The sequence below is a fragment of the Neomonachus schauinslandi genome, chromosome 7 (assembly GCF_002201575.2).
Source record: "Neomonachus schauinslandi chromosome 7, ASM220157v2, whole genome shotgun sequence".
Taxonomy (NCBI): Eukaryota; Metazoa; Chordata; class Mammalia; order Carnivora; family Phocidae; genus Neomonachus; species Neomonachus schauinslandi.
In genome coordinates, this window is record NC_058409.1 from 97,963,249 (window position 1) to 97,986,039 (window position 22,791).

Sequence of the window (22,791 nt, forward strand, 5' to 3'; positions counted from 1 at the left end):
CTACAGATCAAGCTCTTTTCCTATTTTGGTAATGATTTTTTCCTAAATTCATTCTTACACCACAGACTGATACATCCAGGACCTGTGGAATATATACCTGTGAGATTATAGGTATAATCTGTGGATATACAGTAGAAGAGAAAGTCTCACAAACTTGAATGTTTTATACATTGGGCTCATTAAAAGCATGCTCTAAAATTCCACACAACCTGAAGTATATCATTAAGAAACTAATAAATAAATTGGGGTTCGTTCACTGATACAATGGAATATATACTGCATGAAAGAATACCTAGTGTCTTCTCTTTGGTGCTCTGCAAGTAGGTATGTGGTAGCTTCTGTGGCTGTTGGTGCAGAACACTGCATGGGCTGGTGGCCTCTACTAGGTACAGTGACTGACACGGTCACTGTCATCAGGGCCATGGCACAGGGGTCAGGGATGCTCAACTGGCTCATGGAGGTCTGTGATGAGGGTAGCAGGAAAACTCTAATCAGAATGGTTCTTACAAATGACTTGAGCCAATTAGTAAGCATATTAAGAATAGCGGGAGCTAGATTTCTCACCGACAGAGAGTGGAGCTACACAAAAAAGAATGGAGCAATACTGGCATTGTTAAGTGTCAATGTGAATGTTTCTTTTAAAGAGAGAGGTCAGTAAAGTCAAGATCACAAACGAGAAAACAACACTGAGTAACTGCTGCAGGTTGAAGCTGAAGTAAAATGGTAAGAAATGCCATGAGTAATCCTGGACTGGATAAACTTAATAAAGGACGTTACTGGCACAACTTATGTGAACGGGGTCTATGGATTGGAGATTGTATCAATGTTAATTTCTTGATTCTGATGGTTATTATGGGGCATGTGGAAGAGCATCCTGATTTTTAGAAATTATACACTGAGGCTTATATAGTAGGTGAGTGATTAGGAATCAGGTCTGCAACCTACTCTTAAATAGCTCACGAAAAAAAACCATACTTTGTGTGTGTATATAAAGAGAAAGAGAAAATGATAGGATAAATGTAGCTAAATGTTGATAACTGGGAAATATGGAAGGGGGAATACAGACATTCTTGTGCTATTATGACAACTTTTCTGTTAAAATTGAAATTTCAGGGGCTCCCAGCTGGCTCAGTTGGTGGAGCATGCAACTCTTGATCTCAGGGTTGTGAGTTCGAGCCCCATGTTGGATGTAGAGATTACTTAAAAATAAAATCTTAAAAAAAAAAAAAAGATAGAAATTTCAAAGTGAATAGCAAAAAAAAAAAAAAGAATATAGACATTCATTATAACTAATATAGAATAAATTCTAAGGTATATTAAATTTTTTAAAAGTACAGAAAAATGTATATTATACTATTTGTATAAAGAAGGGATGGTGACATACATGTATGTCCACACACATATGTAATGAGTGTATTCTTACTATACAGAGTGCCTGCAGAAACATACTAGGATCTGATCTACATTGTTTCTTCCACAGATGGAAAACCAGTAGCTAGAGAAGAATGAGAAAGGTTTTTTACTCTGAAACTTCAATTTTGTACTATGTGCAATGAAGTAACTTAAAAAAAAAAGAAAAAGCTTTAATCCAGTGGTTGCCAAATGGAAATGCCAGGCTGGCTACTTTGGAAGCATCCAGGGAAAATTTAAAACTAGATTAGCAGGTCTCAATTCCAGAAATTCTATTTCAGTGAGTCCAGGTTAGGGGTCAAGGTACCACTAAAATTTCCCTAATTATAAAATATAACATGGTTTGGGAATTGGTGCTTTAAACAAATCATCGAAACCTGATTCTCTCTAAACCTAAAACTGTAAGTAAATTAGGAACTTAAGAAACAAATACTTTTTGTCCAATGGAGGATAAAATCATAACCTAGGGAAAGGATACCCCAGAAGTGCTATCAGAAAATCTAAAACCAGGGTTCACACTGACCCCTGAATAGAAGCCAAGTCATACACTTCATTCCACCATGCTGATTCCTTATTAAGGATCAAAAATATCCTTGAGGCTAAGGTCACCTCAATGTTACTCTGAATAGATAATACATTCAAATACTCTGCATTCTTCAGAAGGAACATTCAATGTAAATATGTAGCAAGATTACATAGTTATTTTTAGTTTAAAAACACTCAGTTGGCACAGGTAGATACAGTATCTATAACATTCTAAGTCTCAAGTGGAGTTCACCAGGGTTCATTTTTATTATTTATATCTCGATAGATATTAACTATATATAGGCATCAGATGTTACATAAGAATATAATTTTTAAAAATTAAAGCAACAAAATACCAGTCAGTTTAGATGTTTGGTCCTTACATTTAAAAAGTAAATAAAAGAGAACTAAGCATTACCATGCCAGCAGTACATATTTATTATTATTTTTGAATGGCCAAAAGACTTATAAGGCCCATCATTATTAGTATAACCACAGATATGAAATATCACTTAGTGACATGGAGTGAAAAGGACAGTTTTACACATATTAAAAAAACACATACACATACACACATACTCTCTCTGTCAAGTGCTCACCATACACTGCTACAAAAGCAGGAGGCATCAAGCTACAGGAGTTCCAATATACATAACATGTTGAAATATCTCAAGCTTAAAAACTGCACATAAGTTGCAAAAATAAAGTTTCTTTCTTCAAACATTTTGATCAGAGCTCAAGCAATGCAAATAATGAACACCAATGATTTTCATACTACTTAACTCACTTTAAAACATAAAAAGGTCAACAGTTGCAAAAAGTCCTGAAATTGTAGAGGTTATAGGAATGAATAATGCATTTCATCCAAGAAAAAGTCTACAGTAGATCTGTCTCATCCTGGCTCGTAAATATTTAAGAATCATAATTCACTATACTCAAACAAAGTTAAGCCAGAACAAAATGATAAAAAGGAAAATCATTACTTCAAATGAGGCATTATTGCCCTTAGTTTCTTTAGACAATTTCACTAGTGCAAGAGCATCATTTACCTGAAAGATCATGAGTCACAATTAAAGAGCACTCATACAAAACTATTTCCTTTTTTCTTTAAAAAGTGCCACATACTATACTTCTCAATAAAAAAAAAAACCAAACTGCACATACACTAATGAAAGACCGTTTGTCTCCATCTCTTGTCAATGAGGAAAGGCCAGAGTGATTCTTTGATTCCAATTCGAAATGGTGTTCTCTGGCCAATGCCCAAGGTCTCTAATTTGGTGCAGTCAAGCTGAGCATTTCTTGGACGTTGTGCTCCTAAGACAGGACTGTCAGTTATCTTTAAAGAAAAATAAAAGCAAAAAATTTAAAAATAAATGAAAAGCCTATGTTGCAGTTTTATAATCTCTATTTCACTTTGCCGTTCACTGAAAATCTGATTTGATCACTGGAAAAATACACAAATAAATTATCAAGACAGTACTTTTCCTATAAACTTCACCAATACTCATGGGCTTTCTTATAAATGATAATTTAGAGATAAGAAACAATATAAACCGCCAACATACAAAGTTCACTTTAATTAGTACCAAAAAATGAAGTTATCCAATATTTTCAAAGCAACAAGAAAGTTTTATCAGTAATACATACTATAGTGACAGATCTGGGCTTTCAACAAGTGAAGTTTTAAACACCATGTACTTACAGGTCTTAAGTGACTGCTTGGAAGGTTGAAGGCATCTGCAATTGCACATGCCATTTCATACTTAGTCATCTGTTCATTGCCAGACCAGTGAAAGGTTCCCTTAATTGATGGATCCTAATAAAGACATAAAAATTCAAAATAGTTTTAACTTTTTGAGTTGAATGGAGTAATAAACAAAAAAAAGCTAATTTAGAAGTCCAGGAATTAAAATGCATCCCTCCCTTCTGGAATGCTCCCCACGAGATATCTAAAATCAAATTCCTATAAATATACCCAGGTAAACCTAAGAAGCAATTTCTAGAATTGAGGCTTAAGAATTATTTTTTTTTAATAAAAATATAAGTGGCTCCAAATTTTTAGTGGGTATCCTAAGAATGAGTACAGATTTTTACGGAAACACAGGCCAATTTAATGAGTATTTTTAATTATACTAATAAAACCAAAACATAATAGAACCATTTTGCAGTATGAGCTAATTAGGCATGACATCCTTAAATAGTTCCATAGTACATATTTAAAACATAAATTTTTATGTGTTAAAAACTATGGACAACCTATTGTTAACATTCTAAAATAAATCAGTCTCTCATCTTTCTATTAATATTCTAGTTAGTCGCAACCTTTTCAAATGTCTGATATTAACTCCTATTTCAATATCTAAAAAAAAAAATTACAAATCATTCTTAAAACGGCTGAAATTAAAAATTCCTATGGAGAGTCTTCGTTGGCACTACATAAATCTTAAACAGAATAATTTCTTAAAGACGTTATTTTGTCATCCAAAGAAAAAATACAAGATTTTAGTCATCTTGCAATAAAAGAATGACAGCGTCCACAGTATGTGAGAAAAAAATTCAAACACAAGAGCATAATATTTTTACTATTCATAAATATAGCCTACTATCTGCAAACTACTTTTGTTTGGTCACCTTGTAGTTTTAAAAAAGCTTTAAACCCTGTATTTATTTATTTATATTATTATAAAGATACATGTTATTACATATAACAATAAAGAAAGCAAAATCACTTTGACTTTCACTTGGGGGAAGTTAGGAACTCTTCCTTCCAAAGATTCTCACCAGCATTCTCTTCTCTGCTAACTGGCGACACACAGTGGCTACATCTTTGACATGTGTGGGGAACCTCTGCTGCCAGTGGTCCATGTTAGCTGACTTGTTACTGAACTGCACTTTATCAAACATCACAGTCACAGCACTTTCTTCAAGCTTTTCAACTTCTCCATACAGAACAGGAATTCTCAAAACAGCAGCTCCTAGGAATTAATAAAAACGGGTAATTTTTTAAAGCTGACTGGTTCTGAAGTCTTGATATAAAATGAAAGTATGTGGATTTAAATAATACTGTCATAGTGGGGCGCCTGGGTGGCTCAGTCAGTTAAGCATCTGCCTGAGGCTCAGGTCATGATCCCAGCATGCTGGGATTGAACCACACCACGTCAGGGTCCCTGCTTAGCAGGGAACCTGCTTCTCCCTCTCCTTCTGCTGCTCCCCATGCTTGTGCTCATGTGCGCGCGCTCTCTCTCTCTCAAATAAATAAAATCTTAAAAAAAAAAATACTGTTGTAGAAAACTTGCAGTATACCAAAATGACATAGTTCACCTATAATAATGCCCATTTAACAACTATCATACTGAATATTTTTAAAGGTCTCTTGTCATTTGGGGTATTTTTATATATTATTTTTAACAACCATAATAATGAAGAAATTAAACTGATCATGACAACTAAATGCAATGAGAGATCCTTGATTGAATCCTAGATTAAAAAATAAGATGCAGTGAAGGACATTATTGAGACAAGTGGGAAAATTCCTACATAGATGATATAGTATAACATCACATTAATGTTAAATTTCCTGAGTGTGCACTGATATGAGGAATTCTTAATCTCAGGAAACAAACTGAGGGTTGCTGGAGTGGTGGGGGTAGGAGGGATGGTGTGGCTTGGTGATAGACATTGGGGAAGGTATGTGCTATGGTGAGCGCTGTGAATTGTGTAAGACTGTTGAATCACAGACCTGTACCTCTGAAACAAACAATACATTACATGTTAAAAAAAAAAAAAGGAGATAGCAGGAAGGGAAAAATGAAGGGGGCAGGAACTGAAGGGGGAGACGAACCATGAGAGACTATGGACTCTGAGAAACAAACTGAGGGTTCTAGAGGGGAGGGGGGGAGGGGGATGGGTTAGCCTGGTGATGGGTATTAAAGAGGGCATGTTCTGCATGGAGCACTGGGTGTTATATGCAAACAATGAACCATGGAACACTACATCAAAAACTAATGATGTAATGTATGGTGATTAACGTAACATAAAAAAAAAATTTCCTGAGTGTGATAACTACACTGTAATTATGTAGAGAACATTCTTGTTAGAAGATAAATTGCATAGGGGCACCTGGGTGGCTCAGTCTGTTGAGTCTCTGACCCTTGGTTTCGGTTCAGTCATGATCTCAGACTGTGTGATCAAGCCCCGCATAGGGCTCTGCTCAGTGCAAGTATGCTTAAGATTCTCTCCCTTTGTTACTCCCCCCACCCCAAAATAAATAAATAAATAAATAATAAGTAAATAAATCTTTATCTTTTTTTTTTTAAACAACATGGTGAAATATTTTGGGGTGAATTTCAACTAATTCTCAACAAGTTCGGCAGAAAAAAATACACACACACAGCACATGACACATTAACAAGTGGTGAATAAAGTTAGGTGAGTGTTTCACCACATAATTCAAGAAACCACTGATTAAGGAATTATGAGTTTTCAGATTTTATGTTGGTCCCTACTGAGCAGTTACAACAGACTTTGGATAATTAACACTTTAACTGAAAATTAACAACTTTTTAATTAAATTAACATATTGGAAAAACATGTATAGATAGGTATTCAAGGATGATTCCTGCAGAATAATCTATAATACCAAAAAAAAAACACCAAAAAACAAAAAACACCTGGAATCTAAATGCCTGTAAGTATGGTGTCTATACTAGAGGATGCTTCTTAAAGACTGTATAGTGTAAGGCAGTGCAAGGAATCATTAAATCAAGTACTATGCAGCCACTGATAGGAAAAAGATAACCCAGAGATGACTCAATATGCACTGAAATACAAATATGGGGGGGGTACCAGGTTATAAAACGAAATCCACCATTTTTACAAATTCAAAAAAAGTGCTTTCCTACCTAACCATATCTGGTGCTTCTCGGAGGCAGCATTATAAAAGAACTTCCACCCTTTACAATTTTGATTTCTTTTTAATTTTTTTCAATAGGGGTATACATTTTATATTAGCACATATACTTATGTGTATGTATACACAAACACAGGGAAAAGAAGAGCCATACAAATAGAAATTTAAAAACCGGGGCACCTGAGTGGCTCAGCCGGTTGTCTGACTCTTGATTTCGGCTCAGGTCATGATCTCAGAGTTGTGAGATCAAGCCCCGCGTTGGGCTCCACAATGGTTATGAGGCCTGCTTGAGATTCTCTCTCTTATTCCATCTGCCCCTCCCCCACAACCTCTCCCTCTCTCATCTTAAAAAAAAAAAAAAATTTAAAAACCATACAAAAAATAACAAATACCTCAATCTAGAAGAAATGATACGGACCTGTTTTTCCAAAGTATATTACAAATATTTATACTATAAGATTTTTTTCCTTTATACAGTAACATTTTTTTTTTTTAAATGTAAGGTCTACACCCAATATGAGGATTGAACTCACGACCCCAAGATCATCAAGAGTTACGTGGTCTACTGACTGAGCCAGCCAGGTACCCTTATATAATGACATGCATGTATATACTGATACTGGAAAAAGTCTGGAAGGATTCATAAATTCTTAATGATTTCTAAAATTCTTTTTTTTTTTTAAAGATTTTATTTATTTGAGAGAGAGAGAGACAGCGAGAGAGGGAACACAAGCAGGGAGAGGGAGAGAGGGAGAAGCAGGCTTCCTGCGGAGCAGGGAACCCCATGCGGGGCTTGATCCCAGGACGCTGGGATCATGACCTGATCCAAAGGCAGACACTTAACGACTGAGCCACCCAGGTGCCCTTGATTTCTAAAATTCTTATTTTTCGGGGCGCCTGGGTGGCTCATTCGTTAAGTGTCTGCCTTTGGCTCAGGTCATGATCCCAGGGTCCTAGGATCGAGCCCCACATCGGGCTCCCTGCTCAGTGGGAAGCCTGTTTCTCCCTCCCCCACTCCCCCTGCTTGTGTTCCCTCTGTCGCTGTGTCTCTCTCTGTCAAATAAATAAAATCTAAAAATAAAAAAAATAAAATAAAATTCTTATTTTTCTTTTTTATTAACTATATTCTCTAATTTTTCTCCAATGATTTATGCTCCTTGACTAATTGTTTCAAAATTTTATATATAGTTTTCATATGTAGCATATCATATATATACCTAGATCTATACATCTCCATATATATATATATATCATTTATATATCATACATCATCTCCATATATATATCAAAACAATCAAAACTATCAGGGGCTAAAGAAATTGTGTCTTACCTAAATTGTTCTCTAGGACAGCCTTTTCTCCTTCTAATTTTGTTTTGCCATACAGATTTAGGGGACTTGGTACGTCTTCCTCTCTATAAGGTGGATTTGTTCCATCAAATACATAATCTGAGCTAATGTAGATTAGAAATGCTCCAATTAAAGCTAAAAAAGACAGACATAAAAGAAAGAAAAGAATCTATTAAATTATTACAGAACATCACTCTGTACTGGCATTTGTAATAGCTTATTCATCATATATAAACAAATCTCTTATAAGTGATCTAGACAACTTTAATCTTTATAAACTCACAATTATTTAATATTTTACAAAGATTTTATAAAGTCATCATTACCTGCTTCCTTTGCTAAATTCCCAGAAGCATCCACATTAAGTTGAGAAGCAGCATCTGGCTGATTTTCAACAACATCTGGCCTTCTCTCTGCTGCACAATGTACTATGACATGGGGCTGGAAGTTAAACATTGATGTATTTTTAACGCAAAAGGAGTAAAATAGGGGAGCTACAGCCTTCCAACAGTAACTGAATTCATAAAAAAGGTTTGTTAAATTGACATTCCTTCAACTAAAGAATCGTAATTTTTTTTAGAATCGCTGTAATAGTTTTGTCATGCTTCCCTTTTTCAAGTTTCAAACTTCCTTAAAATAAATGTAGGCCCTGAAAAGGAAAGAGCAATTTAGTAATCCCTAGGCAAAACCAGACAAACTCAGTGTCACCAAATATTATTTCTCAATCAAAATAAGCTTTATTCTCTAATTTAGATGGGAGAAAAGAGCTAACATTTATGTAATTAATATGACCTAAATACTTAATTAATGTATGTTAAAAGAATACCAATTTCAAATTAAATTCATAAATTCAAATCTCTTAGACCAATCATTTAAAGAATGTCAACTATCCATAAAAACTATATTCCCAGTTGAGCATTTAGTATGTCGCCTGTATACTAAGCACTGTGCAAGGAGCAAGGATTTCATCATTTACTGGAAAAGAAGAACATGTAAAGAGACTGTTTCAGTATTATGTGACAGACATCAAGATAGAGGAAAGGAGGCACCTGGCTGGCTCAGTCAGTAGAGCATGCGATTCTTGATCTTGGGGTAGTGAGTTCAAGCCTCATGTTGGGCCTAAAGCTTACTTAAAAAAAAAAAAAATTAAATTAAAGACAGAGGAATGCTCAGGATCCTTTGTAAAGAAGGGGCATCTACTTCCCAGAGAAGATGAGCCAAGGCGAAGATTTGGTAAAACCACTGACAGGCAGGGCTAATGTACAAACATACCAAACTATCTCCTTCCTTAACAACTACTGAAGAAGCATAATCTTAGAGTTGTTTTAATGTGCCTTAATTGTTGTTTTAATGTGCCTTGAATGTGCCTCATCTGGAGTGCATCTTAAAACGTCCTGGGCCCCACATAGACTTACTGAATTAAAATCTCTGGGAGTGAGACCTAAAGACCAAGTTCCCCAAGTGATTCTGATGCAGGTGTCCCTTGGACATTATTGAAAAGAACTTTAACTCTCAATTTGATCAGAGGTAGAACAGAACCTAAATTTTTCAGTAACTTTTCTGCACCAATGGTCAACAAGTTATTTAACCTGAGCGTTTGTCATCTCTAAAATGGAAACGATAATATCTACTTTGCAGTGTTGTAAGGTTTACAGATAATATGAAAAAGGCATTTGCATATAAAGTTGTACTTAACAAGAGAACCTCACAAACAAAAGCTTTTTATAAAATTTCCAAGTTTTGTCAACCTATGTTTCAACCCAATCTTTTTAAGGACTGCATATATTTTCCCATGCTTACAGGAAAAAAAAAAAAAAGTGCACTATACAGTTGATTGTAGAACATGGGTTTGAATTACATGAGTCTACTTATATGCTGATTTTTTAAAAAAAATAAATGCAGTACTGTAAATGTATTTTTACAGTAACATTTTCTTCTCCCTAGCTTACTTTATTGTGGAATACAGTATATAAAGTCAAAAAGAGAAAGACATGTATCATATGACCTCACTGATATGAGGAATTCTTAATCGCAGGAAACAAACTGAGGGTTGCTGGAGTGGGGGGTGGGGTGGGAGGGATGGGGTGACTGGGTGATAGACACTGGGGAGGGTATGTGCTCTGGTAAGCGCTGTGAATTGTGCAAGACTGTTGTATCTCAGATCTGTACCTCTGAAACAAATAATGCAATATATGTTAAGAAAAAAAAAGAAGAAGAAGAAGGTAGCAGGAGGGGAAGAATGAAGCAGGGGAAATCGGAGGGGTAGACGAACCATGAGAGACGATGGACTCTGAAAAACAAACTGAGGGTTCTAGAGGGGAGGGGGGTGGGAGGATGGGTTAGCCTGGTAATGGGTATTGAGGAGGGCACATTCTGCATGGAGCACTGGGTGTTATGCACAAACAATGAATCATGGAACACTACATCTAAAACTAATGATGTAATGTATGGGGATTAACATAAGAATAAAAAAAAAAAAAAAAGAATACAGTATATAGGAGCGCCTGGGTGGCTCAGTCATTAAGCATCTGCCTTCGGTGCAGGTCATGATCCCAGGGTCCTGGGATCGAGCCCCGCATCGGGCTCCCTGCTCAGCAGGAAGCCTGCTTCTCCCTCTCTCACTCCCCCTGCTTGTGTTCCCTCTTCTACTGTGTCTCTCTCTGTCAAATAAATAAATAAAATCTTTAAAAAAAAACAAAAAAGAATACAGTATATAACACGTACACAAAATATGTGTTAATCAACTATGTATGTTATTGCTAAGGCTTCCAGTCAATAGTAGGCTATTAGCAGTTAAGTTCTGGGGAAGTAAAAAGTTATACATAGATGTTCAACTGTGCAGGGGTTGCACTAAACCCTGCACTGTTCACGGGTCAACTGTGTACTCTTGCTGCTTTTAATAGGTTAGAGCTTAAGTACAGTAACTCCCTTGAGAGCAAGAACATTTTCTAAATCATCCAGACAATTCTTAATAGTTTATAGACAATTCTTAATATAGTTTATATATGTGTTAAAATAAACAGACAACCATACCTGAAAATCATGAATGATGTGATGAACCGCTTCAGAATCCAAAAGATTAACCTGTTCAAATTTTGGTCTTGCTCTTCTAAAACCACAGCCAAAGGCATGCCAATTATTCTGCTTAAATTCTTTATACACAGCTCTGCCAAGAAGCCCAGTGGCACCAGTAATCAGAACCCGCCTACTGGGGACGTTAACTTCCTCCTAAAAGGTAAAGTGGGAGAAAAAAGGATTACTTATTTTGAAAATATTCTCTCTACAAAATTAGTCACCATCATTGTTTACTAAGTACTTCGAGTCTAAGTAGTTTGCTTCATGTCCCATATCTATTAGATAATTCTTAAGTTAGAACAAAGATCAAGCTGCATCAATAATTATATCAGTTAAGAAAAGATTTTATTGGGGTGCCTGGGTGGCTCAGATGGTTAAGCAACTGCCTTCGGCTCAGGTCATGATCCCAGGGTCCTGGGATCGAGCCCCACATCGGGTTCCTTGCTCAGCGGGGAGTCTGCTTCTCCCTCTCCCTCTGCCTGCTGCTCCCCCTGCTTGTGCTGTCTTTCAAATAAATAAAAATAAAATCTTAAAAAAATTAAAAAAAAGAAAAGTTTTTATTAATCCTATCCATTAAGAAGAACCTAAGAACCTAAGATGATACTATAAGGATATATACCTAGTCAAATAGATTTAGATTTCCTATTTTTTTAAATAAATATTTAATTTTAAGTAAACTCTACACCTAACATGGAGCTTGAATTTACAACCCCGAGATCAAGAGTCACATGCTCCACTGACTGAGCTAGCCAGGTGCCTTGATTTCCTGTTAATAATGGAAAATCTTATTTTAATGATCAATGATCTCCAAATGAATAAAGAACAATTTTAATTACATTCCCCAGTTTATAAACATGCACAATTAGTTTGAAGCTTACTAATTTTTTTTTTAAAGATTTTATTTATTTGACAGAGAGAGAGAGGGAACACAAGCAGGGAGAGTGGGAGAGGGAGAAGCAGGCTTCCTGCCGAGGAGGGAGCCCGATGTGGGGCTCGATCCCAGGACCCTGGGATCACGACCTGAGCTGAAGGCAGACGCTTAACGACTGAGCCACCCAGGCGCCCCGAAGCTTACTAATTTTTTGTGCCCCAATTAACTATCTGGCTGTAATCCACCAATAATTTCACAAATTGACAATTTTGGTCTTCGGTTTGTAATCCCGTTTTCTTTCAACTCTCATTGATTTATCATATTCTGGTAAGGCTGAGTTACAGAATTCTCATTTCACAGGAATTTATGTGGAGGAAAAATAAATGTGGTCCTTATAGTAATAATATTCCAGGTTGACTGGTAAATGTTCCTGAGTTAACTCTAAATTTACCTTAACAGACCAGTTAAAACTAACATGGTGGGGGGGTACCCTACACAGAAGATAAGGGAAAAAAAGAAAAAAGAAACTAAAATATTTTAAACTAATCTGTGTTCTTATATGAAAAAGAAAAAATTCCTTACACAATGAAATTAAAAGGAACTACTATTTAGGAAAAAAAAGTTCTTTCCAAAGCAGTTTAAAAACTTCCCTTCTGGGCGCCTGGGTGGCTCAGATGGTTAAGCTTCTGCCTTCGGCTCAGGTCATGATCTCAGGGTCCTGGGATCGAGTCCCGCATCGGGCTCCCTGCTCCTTGGGAGCCTGCTTCTCCCTCTGCCTCTCTCTCTCTGTCTCTCATGAATGAATAAATAAAATCTTTAAAAAAAAAAAAAAAAAGTCCCTTCTTCCCAAGATGGGTAACACCAAATTTCCCAAACTCTTGAATAAAATCAACATTTACTATTTTAAAAACCACCAATAAAAAGTTTTATTAGGGGACGCCTGGGTGGTTCAGTCGGTTAAGCGTCTGCCTTCAGCTCAGGTCATGATCCCAGGGTCCTGGGATCGAGTCCCGCATCGGGCTCCCTGCTCCGCGGGGAGCCTGCTTCTCCCTCTGCCTAAATCTTTAAAAAAAAAAAGTTTCATTAGGGCCACTTGGCTGGCTGAGTCGGTACAGCCTGCGACTCTTGATCTCAGAGTCATGATCAAGCCCAAGTTGGGTGTGGAGCCTACTTAAAAAAAAAAAATTTATTAGGGGCGCCTGGTGGCTCAGTCCTTAAGCGTCTGCCTTTGGCTCAGGTCATGATCCCAGGGTCCTGGGATTGAGCCCTGCATCGGGCTCCCCGCCCCTCGGGAAGCCTGTTCTCCCTCTCCCACTCTCCCTGCTTGTGTTCCCTCTCTCGCTGTGTCTCTGTCAAAAAAATAAATAAAATCTTTAAAAAAAATTTTTATTACATTTTTTCAATTTGGGGTCTTTTTATTTCAAGTGCTGTTGTCACCTATTCTGAGCTGTCAAAAACTTTAAACAAGGGCGCCTGGGTGGCTCAGTTGGTTAAGCAACTGCCTTCGGCTCAGGTCATGATCCTGGAGCCTCAGGATCGAGTCCCGCATCGGGCTTCCTGCTCAGCCCGGAGTGTGCTTCTCCTTCTGACCCTCCCCCCTCTCATGTGCTCTTTCTCATTCTCTCTCTCAAATAAATAAATAAAACCTTTAAAAAAAAAAACAACTTTAAACAAGCAGGACGTCTGGGTGGCTCAGTTCGTTAAGCATCTGCCTTCAGCTCAGGTCACAATCCCAGGGTCCTAGGATTGAGTCCCACATCAGACTCCCGGCTCAGAGGGGAGTCTGCTTCTCCCTCTCCCTCTGCCTCTTCCCCAGCTCATGCTTTCTCTTGCTCCCTCTCTCTCAAATAAATAAAATCTTTAAAAAAATAAATAAAAAGCTTTAAACAAGCATACAATAACTAAAGATCTTTCTTTGTTAGTCATTAGTTCAACGGACTAATTTAACACTATGCAATTTTTTTTTTTTTAAAGAAGGCCACCACAGGGCACCTGGGTGGCACAGTCAGTTAGGCCTCCAGCTCTTGGGTTTCAGCTCAGGTCCTGATCTCAGAGTCGTGAGACTGAGCCCAGTGTTGTGTTCCACACACTGGGCTCCAGACTCAGCAGGGAGTGTGCTTGATATTCTCTTTCCTGCTCCCTCTGCCCTTCCAGCCTGCATGCACGTGCACGCTCATACTCTTTCTCTGAAATTAATAAATCTTAAAAAAAAAAAGCCCCCCAAATTAGGTATTCTTACCATAGTAAAAATCTGAAATGAAAGGGCTGATAGAAACAGTATAAAGGGGGGCATCTGGGTGGCTCAGTCGGTTAGGCGTCCAACTCTTGGTTTCTGATCAGGTCATGATCTCAGGGTGATGCAATCAAGCCCCAGGTTGGATTCCCCATGGGGCTGGATTGTCCCTCTCCCTCCCCGATTGCGCACATGCTCTCTCACTTTCTCTCTCTCAAATAAAAGCTTAAAAAAACCATATAATGGTTAACTCTTAAAGATATTTTTTCCAGGGCGCCTGGGTGGCTCAGTCGGTTAAGCGACTGCCTTCGGCTCAGGTCATGATCCCAGGGTCCTGGGATCAAGTCCTGCATCGGGCTCCCTGCTCTGCGGGGAGCCTGCTTCTCCCTCTCCCACTCCCCCTGCTTGTGTTCCCTCTCTCACTGTGTCTCTCTCTGTCAAATAAATAAAAAATCTTTAAAAAAAAAAAAAGATATTTTTTCCTTAGTTCAACCAATTCCAAACATTTTAAAAGTTGAAGTAAAAATCGTCTAGGCTCTCTGTTGTAAAACTTGGCTCTAAGCCAACTGATCTATGAAAACAAGGATTTCAGCCAGCAAAATATTTTCTTTGAATTTTGGCAAGAAAACCGCTCTACAAAGACTGATTTGTAAAGAAGAGAAAACATGCCAAGCCTAGTAGACACAATCAGAAAACAATTTATACAGGATAAATACCATTAAGATCCCTAGGAAAATTATTATAAAAGAGCTATGATTTGGTTTCTTCTGAGTTTCTTTTTATTACACTAAAGAAGCAAAGGAATAGCAGCTTTTTTTTTTTTTTTAAAGATTTTATTTATTTATTTGACAGAGAAAGACACAGCAAGAGAGGGAACACAAGCAGGGGGGAGTGGGAGAGGGAGAAGCAGGCTCCCCGCCGAGCAGGGAGCCCGATGCGGGACTCAATCCAGGGACTCCAGGATCATGACCTGAGCCGAAGGCAGTCGCTTAACCAACTGAGCCACCCAGGCGCCCAAGAAGCAAAGGAATACATAACAGTTCTTAGTTGGTGGTTCTTAGGCTTCACTATTTATAAGAATCATGCAAAAGACTTTCAGATTCAGTACATCTGGGGTAAGTCCTGATAATTTGCATTTCTAACAAGTTCCCAGGAATGTGCTGAAGATGGTGATTTGGGAAATGCCCTTTGAGAAGTATAATCTTGAACTCCAGGAAAAATCCAAGGTTTTCCTAAAGAAAAATTTATCTTATTCAAAGAAGCCAAAAAATTGTCATCTACCATTCTAGAAGCAACATCTTTCCTTCCCTCTTCTCCCATTAAAAAAGGAAAAAAGAGGGGCGCCTGGGTGGCTCAGTCATTAAGCGTCTGCCTTCGGCTCAGGTCATGATCCCAGGGTCCTGGGATCGAGCCCCGCATCGGGCTCCCTGCTCCGCAAAAAGCCTGCTTCTCCCTCTCCCGCTCCCCCTGCTTGTGTTCCTGCTCTCACTATCTCTCTCTGTCAAATAAATAAATAAAATCTTAAAAAAAAAAAAGGAAAAAAGAAAAGTGAAAGAACAAGTATATGTATTCCACAAAGGTTACTGAACAGTGGATTCAGATCTCTGAGTACTTCACTGATTCTGTGAAGCACACTTTTTCCTCATTTTAACATCCCTGTTAAATGAATGAAATAGAGATGTATCTTATTACTGTGTCATAGTCTGGCATTGTCTTTTGCTTTTTAGTGCATCTTAAAATCAGAGCTCAGATGATCTTATAATCAAGTACATCTTAGACTTGATGAAATACAGTATTAAATTACAAGGACAGCAAGGGTCTTAGGGAATTTAATCCACTTAACTTTAAAAAAAGGATGAGGTTGCATGGAAAAAATACAACCTTATGTCCTTATAGCCTGGAGTAATTTGTAAGATCCCTAGAAGAGGAAACAGTTCATGGTACCCAGTGGTCAGATGTCAATGCTTAAGAATTTTCTTTATTAAATGAGCAGAGATCTGAAGTGCAAGCATTTCCTAAAATGGAAATGATACTGCACAATCTTATATTAGAAAACTATTGAGTGTTATGTAAGCCTCATTCATACCTTCTGATCATTAAGAATAGCCTTGTTAGACATGCAGGGCAAATACTGTTTCCAAACCGAGGAATCTGAAGCCCAGAGATGTTAAAGGCTTTACCTACAGGAAATGGAAAAGGTTGGGCCCAGAACTTGTTTCTAGCATCTGTGGTCCAGCCAAATACATATTGAGTTTTGTCTTAATCCTCTGACCTTCTATTTGATTTCATAATGATTAAATTTTAACTATTCTGCCACAAAATGTGGTATTGAGAAGTTACTGAAATCTCTATTGATCGAATTCCTCATTAGTAAAATGAGGTATGTGGACAAGATGACTAAGGCTCTTCCAGCTTTACAGTTCTACAATTCTAACATTTTTCATATTATCCTTAACACAGAGGGGACTGAAAAAAAGTGAAAGGAACTTCATTTACTTAATTTTTCCTCTTTTCACTGAGTTCTCTCTAGAGACTGAATGAGCACCTTCTGTCACCACTATAAGAGCCAAGACTTTTGTCATTTGGGCTGCAAGTTTATTGGTGGTCAGCAAATAAAATATGCCTCACTCTGAAATTAAAAGATGCCAAACAAAAATATCTATTTTTGACTTTCTATATATAAACAAATCCACCTGAAGCTTTTAAAAAGCACATTGTTTTGATTTTTTTATTTTTAAAAGGAAAAATATTCTTCTAAAAAATTACTTTGGACTGTTACTCCATAAAATATTTTAGTCCTGCAAAACTCAGGAATATCCATGCATTTCAAGGAACTCAGAATGAAGAAGCTGTAGTTTTTTTTTTTAAGATTTTATTTATTTATTTATTTGAGAGAGAGAGAGAGAGAAACAGCATGAGAGGGGATAGGGTCAGAGGGAGAAGCAGGCTGCCCGCTGAGCCGGGAGCCCGAAGCGGGACTCGATTCCAGGACTCCAGGATCATGACCTGAGCCGAAGGCAGTCGCTTAACCAGCTGAGCCACCCAGGCGCCCGAAGCTGTAGTTAACCCAAACCACAATAAAGAGTTGAAAATACTGTCTGCCTGAAAAGTCTTTTTCTTTTTTTTTTTTAAGACTTTATTTTTTGACAGAGAGAGTGAGAGAGCACCAGCAGGGGGAAGAGTAGAGGGAGAGGGAAAAGCAGACTCCCCACTGAGCAGGGAGCCAGCACCCTGGGATCACGACCTGAGCCGAAGGCAGATGCTTAACCATGTGAGCCACCCAGGCGCCCCTGAAAAGTCTACTTTCTTAATTTTTATTATATGTATAGTATCAAGTATCACTTTAAGATACTCTGAACGTATTTGCCTCTAACTATATAAACTCTTAGAAGTATGGAACTACAAGTGACCAGATTTATATACACCAAAAGAATTCTTGAAAAATTAAATACATATAAATAAATGTAGAGGTACCACTTTTATTATGCTACCTAATCAAATGACACTAAACTATAGGTAATGGGATAAATGGCTCTTTCAAAATAGCCAAACACTACTCTGGGACAGTGATTTCTACTTTAGCACACTTGCATTAACTTCTACTCAGAATGTCCCAGAAAAAGAATGAGACATCACTAACATCTAAATAGAGATCTTCTTAAATTTTAGTGGTAAATACAATACTTTGCTATTTTTAAAACCTCTTAAATTTGGCAGTTTCCTATTCATTTCTTTAATTGATCCTCATACAACATTCCCTTGGAGGCAGATCTCTGAGTAGACATTACTGGACTCTAAGAAACTCAAGATCCCGTGACTACCTACGTGACACTGTCACTCTATTTCTACCCTACAAGACAGTCTTAACAGGTACCACTACAGTCGCCTTCTCCAATGTAAGCTGTTAGGCATTCCTCATTCTCACAAGTGAATTTTAATTCTACACATTCTCAGAGAGCAGCAAATATGTGTCAAGATTTAGGTGGGGACCCCTGGCCGGCTCAGTCTGTACAGCACGCAACCCTTGATCTCAGGGCTATGAGTTTGAGCCCCATGTTGGGTGTAGAAATTATTTTAAAATAAAAAAAAAAAAAGATACAGGGTTATCGTTTTTAGTGAAGGAAATCTTTTCATTAGTTTACTGAACTCCTACTGTGAAAAAAGATTAAGCTTTACACACACATATGCATATATATGTAAACAACATGTAACATTATGCATTCAGTACTTTTGGGGGCACATAGGAACAATACAGAAGTTTAAATAGTCCATCTAGCCTAACTTTACCCCCCCAAACCCCAAGGTGATTAGAAATACTAAATACACTATCCCTCGGAAGCATAAAAATTCTGCAATATCAAAAACAGCCATCTCCCGTATCTTCTCTTATTTCCGTAAGACATATCCGTCTAGGCATTAACATTTTTCTTTTCCCCATTGCTAGATATATTCTGTGGATTGCTGGGAAGCCTGGAATGAAATACAAGAAAGAATGGAGGAGAGGGATGCCTGGGATAGCTCTCCCACAGTAACAATCTTCCTTTATGTAACCTCAATAGTGGTTCAAAGCCTAAGAAAGTGAAAGAGATTGGTATCTGAATCTCGGCTCCAAGCTTACTGAATGAACTTGGGCAAAGGACTCATCCTGTAAACCTCAATTTTCTCATCTGTAAAATGGAGCAAAAACAGTATCTTATAGTTATGACGATTAAATAATGCATGTAAATAATGCATGTAAAGTGGATAACATAGCGCCTTGCACTAAGAGTTCAATAAGTTGTCATCTCCAAATCTGCTTTAAAAAAAAAAACAAAAACAACTTTCCCCTTCTTTCTCAGATAAGAACTGGTAAAATCGAGAGATCCGAACAAAGAATGAAAAAGAAATTCAGAGAGATAAAACAAAACCGAAAGAGCTCTGAAAAGCCCCTCTTCGTTCCTGGGAAGGGAGACAGAAAACACCAGAATAAAACCAGACCTACTCGTTTCCTGCCGCAGGACTGGAAGAGCAAACACTGACGGGTGTGCACAAAAGTAAACAAACTCGGTGGCGCCTCCCTCTCCTCCCAGAGCTGGAAAGGAGGTGCTGGGGCGGCTCAGAGCCGGGGGCTCGGATTCCTGCAGGAGGCGCAGGGTAAATCACTCGAGCCCCCGCGACCTAGCTCGTCCCCCTCTGCATTCCCGGTTCCCCCTACGAGACCCCCGGGCCGACTCCCTCACCTCCACCAGCCGACAGCTCCCGGGAACAAAGTGGATGGAAAGCTCATTCTCCCGCCCCACCATGCCCGCCGTCTCCGCGCCGCCGCCGCAGCGACCGCCACTTCCTCCAGCCCAGGATCGCCACGGGCCGCAACTCCGTCGCCCTCGGCCCGCCTCCCTAGGTCCGGGCCGGCCCCCGCCCTCCGCTTCCGGCTTCCGCCGCCAAGGCCTCGCCCGTTGATTGGCCACGCTCAGCCGTAGCCCCCAGAAAGGGGGCGGGCGCGTTCAGTACGCTCCCAGCCCACTCGCCAACTCTTAAAGGGATACACAAAACAAAGGCCTTGGCCTTTCGCAGAGAATACAAGTTTTGTTTGGGGAGGAGTTGTTTATTTTATGTACTTTTTTCTCTCTTTGTCTTTGTTCTAGACTAGGGAAGGATTGAATTGGATCGCCTAAAGTTTCAGGTCACCAGACTGTGCAGTGCGTAAGAATCAACTGGCTATGTAATACATAAAGTAGGAGAAAACATTTTAAAGCCAGGGGGTGGGTTTGGGGAAGACGAGGAGGAGGGAGGAGAGTGGACATCTATCTCTGCAGCATTAGGAGTGGTTTTTTTTTTTTCCCCAGAGATTTAGAAAGACGAAGAATAAAAATACAAGTGTTGGCATTTGAGTCATTAACACCTCAACAACCCATTTGTCTTTCTGGGATGCTAAAAAGTGGTACGTGTGAAATTCTCCAAATAAGTCAAACTATTTTTAACTAGTTAAAAATAAAAGGGGGGGCGCTAGGGGGAGTAATTATCCTGGTGCATCTTCGAAACACTGATTCTCGGACTGTACCCATAAATACAGAACGAGAATCTATGGGTAGTAGAGCCAGGGACTCTACATTTTAGCGGAATGAACAGGAGTCCAAACCCCATCCAACCCCCTTTGAGAAGCAGTCCCATCAGGAGCTGCCCCGTCGGACTCCGCGAGCTTGGCCTCCTCAACCACAGCAAATTAAATAAGAAACCAAGCGGAGAGAGTAATACGACACTCCACCACTTGCATGGCTTCTTAAAAGTAGTGAATCAGAAACAATAGCCCTGAGTGCTGAGAAAGACCTCGCAAGCAACTGGTTTCCCTCCCAGCTCAAAACTGCAAAATCCCCGTCAGTCGGGACGCCTGTGAAATTTACTCAGGAAGAAAGCCGCTCGCCATGGACCGTGTAGGGTTCGCCAGCATTGCACCCAACAGTCCCGAGTGTTCTTACCTAGACATGCCGGATACAAGGCTTAAAAGTCGCCCACAGACGTGACCGCTGCTTGGATTTTTCTTAAAAGGCCTTATTTTTATAATCCCTTTTGGTTTATTTCAGAAGTAAAGACTAAGGAGCCTTTTGAAAAAGTTCTTCTTTGTCTGAGCCCTGTGAATTTCCTTTCTACCCAACCCCCCAACAAGAACTCATTTCTTTATTCGAGTAAACAATCTTTCTTTGGAACCGTGGGGGAAGAGATCCTGAAGCCCCTCACTGTCCGATTTTCATTTGTACCCAAAGTGTTACTGTTAATCAGTTTAGCATTATTCAGAGAGTCCTTGAGAGGACTGCCCCAGCATTAAACATTCGTAATCTGCAAACAAAGAAAAGGTGAGTGTGGGTGGGTGGGTAGGAGAGGCAAATTCAAGATCCTCCTAATCCTTCTCTTGAAAAACTGGGATTTTTGTTGTTGTTAATTTCTAGAAGCAACGTGTGATGCAATCTGGTCGTTCTGGTAAGAAAAAAAAAATTAAGTGTACAGTGCGAAGATTTAAGGACATGCATATGCAATTACTATTTTTTCAATCTCCGAGCAGCCTTGTCCAGAGTTAGGAACAAGAGTTTTCTTGCCTACCTTTGAAAATTTGGTTTGATACCTCCCAGGTAAAACCTGAGTATAGTTCTAGAGGTATATGTTCATGTATAGTTTTTATTCATTCTCTTTAAAGATGAAAGTTTCTCTGCGAACAAAAATGCCGTCGTTGTACAGACAATATCCAAGTTCCTGTGGTGGCTAAGTCTATAAATTCTAAGGGAGCAGCCTGGAGCTAAAGTTATGTTAGCAGATACAGTTCATGCTAAGACAAAGAAAGGCTGGAGCACATAACTATAGATAAAATCCTTACTTATATAGAACCTTCACCTACACATCATTGCATTTAGTCTGATAAATGAAACTGCTGTTCTGTTTTGCGTTTTATTTTTGTCAATTAATGAGACTTAGCTGAGCTTCAGAACCTGGTTTCTGGGGTCAGTAATTTAAGTTGGTATATTCTTCCATGTCCCAAAGTTACATGTTTTAAAGAAATGAATGACACCCGCTTCTTTTTTCTTTTTCTTTTTTTAACACACCCTTGTGGTTTTTACAAGACATTCACTAGGATGCTTTTTAAAGAAACTAACTCCAGAATGCTTCATTTCTTGAATAGCTAGCTCTTACCTGTTCCATGTCCTCCGGCATTTCAGGCATGATTCCAAAATTATCTCAGGAAAAGAGATTTGGGATGAGTCTCAGCCTCTGCCTCTTCTGCCTGGGTCTTTGTTCTGCCTGAGGAGAGCGCAGGCACGCAAAAACGTGAGCCTCAGCTTCACTCGACCTTTTAAATTAGCATTTTGATTCCAATCCCAGAATCTCATGCAGTTTTCCACATTGCAGTAAACTGGCAGCTGATTCCCCCTGGCAGTGTTGAAAATACCCAATGAGAAGTTTCATGTTTAATTGCATGTCAAGTTAGGGTCCATTAGCAAAATCATTAGGAGAACCAATTAAAAATGAAGAAGAAACAAAGAAACAAAAAAACTTCTTGTGAAGACTTGTTGCAATTTTCTCTTGCAGAAGAAAAGCAAGAGCTTACAGTTGGAAAGCACACAGATCATGCAATTGATTCGTGTTCTGAAATATTTTATTCAGTTATGCCTTATTGCAGCAGAACCTGAAGTTTTTCCAGTGCTTTTCTGCCCAGTGCCTTCTAATTAACTATTTCAAAGGACAGTAAAAGGCACTGGTGGTAACAGCACCCAACAATTAAAATGCAACAGGTCATTTCATTTTTTTTTTTTTTAAGATTATTTATTCATTTGAGAGAGAGAGAGCATGAGCAGGGAGAGAGGCAGAGGGAGAGGGAGAAGCACGCTCCCCGCCGAGCCAGGAGCCCGATGTGGGGCTCGATGTGGGGCTCGATGTGGGGCTCGATGTGGGGC

General features: G+C 38.7%; 1 protein-coding gene across 3 annotated transcripts; it reads right to left on the reverse strand.

Annotated features, from left to right (window-relative positions):
* MAT2B (methionine adenosyltransferase 2B) lies at positions 1–22,166 on the reverse strand. Of its 3 annotated transcripts, XM_044916853.1 has the most exons (8): positions 19,591–19,736; positions 11,226–11,420; positions 8,519–8,633; positions 8,175–8,327; positions 4,717–4,910; positions 3,638–3,751; positions 3,100–3,271; positions 1–462 (listed from the first exon to the last, which is right to left on the reverse strand). In XM_044916853.1, exons 1-7 carry the CDS (start codon positions 19,651–19,653, stop codon positions 3,101–3,103), a joined length of 1,005 nt encoding a protein of 334 aa, XP_044772788.1. In that variant the 5' UTR covers positions 19,654–19,736; the 3' UTR covers positions 1–462; position 3,100. The 3 variants fall into 3 exon arrangements, with proteins under 3 accessions (XP_044772788.1, XP_021553755.1, XP_021553747.1); XM_021698080.1 differs by lacking the exons at positions 1–462; positions 19,591–19,736 and adding an exon at positions 22,031–22,166 and having other exon boundaries at positions 2,350–3,271; XM_021698072.1 differs by lacking the exon at positions 1–462 and having other exon boundaries at positions 2,350–3,271.
* Between the last annotated feature and the right edge of the window lie 625 nt (positions 22,167–22,791).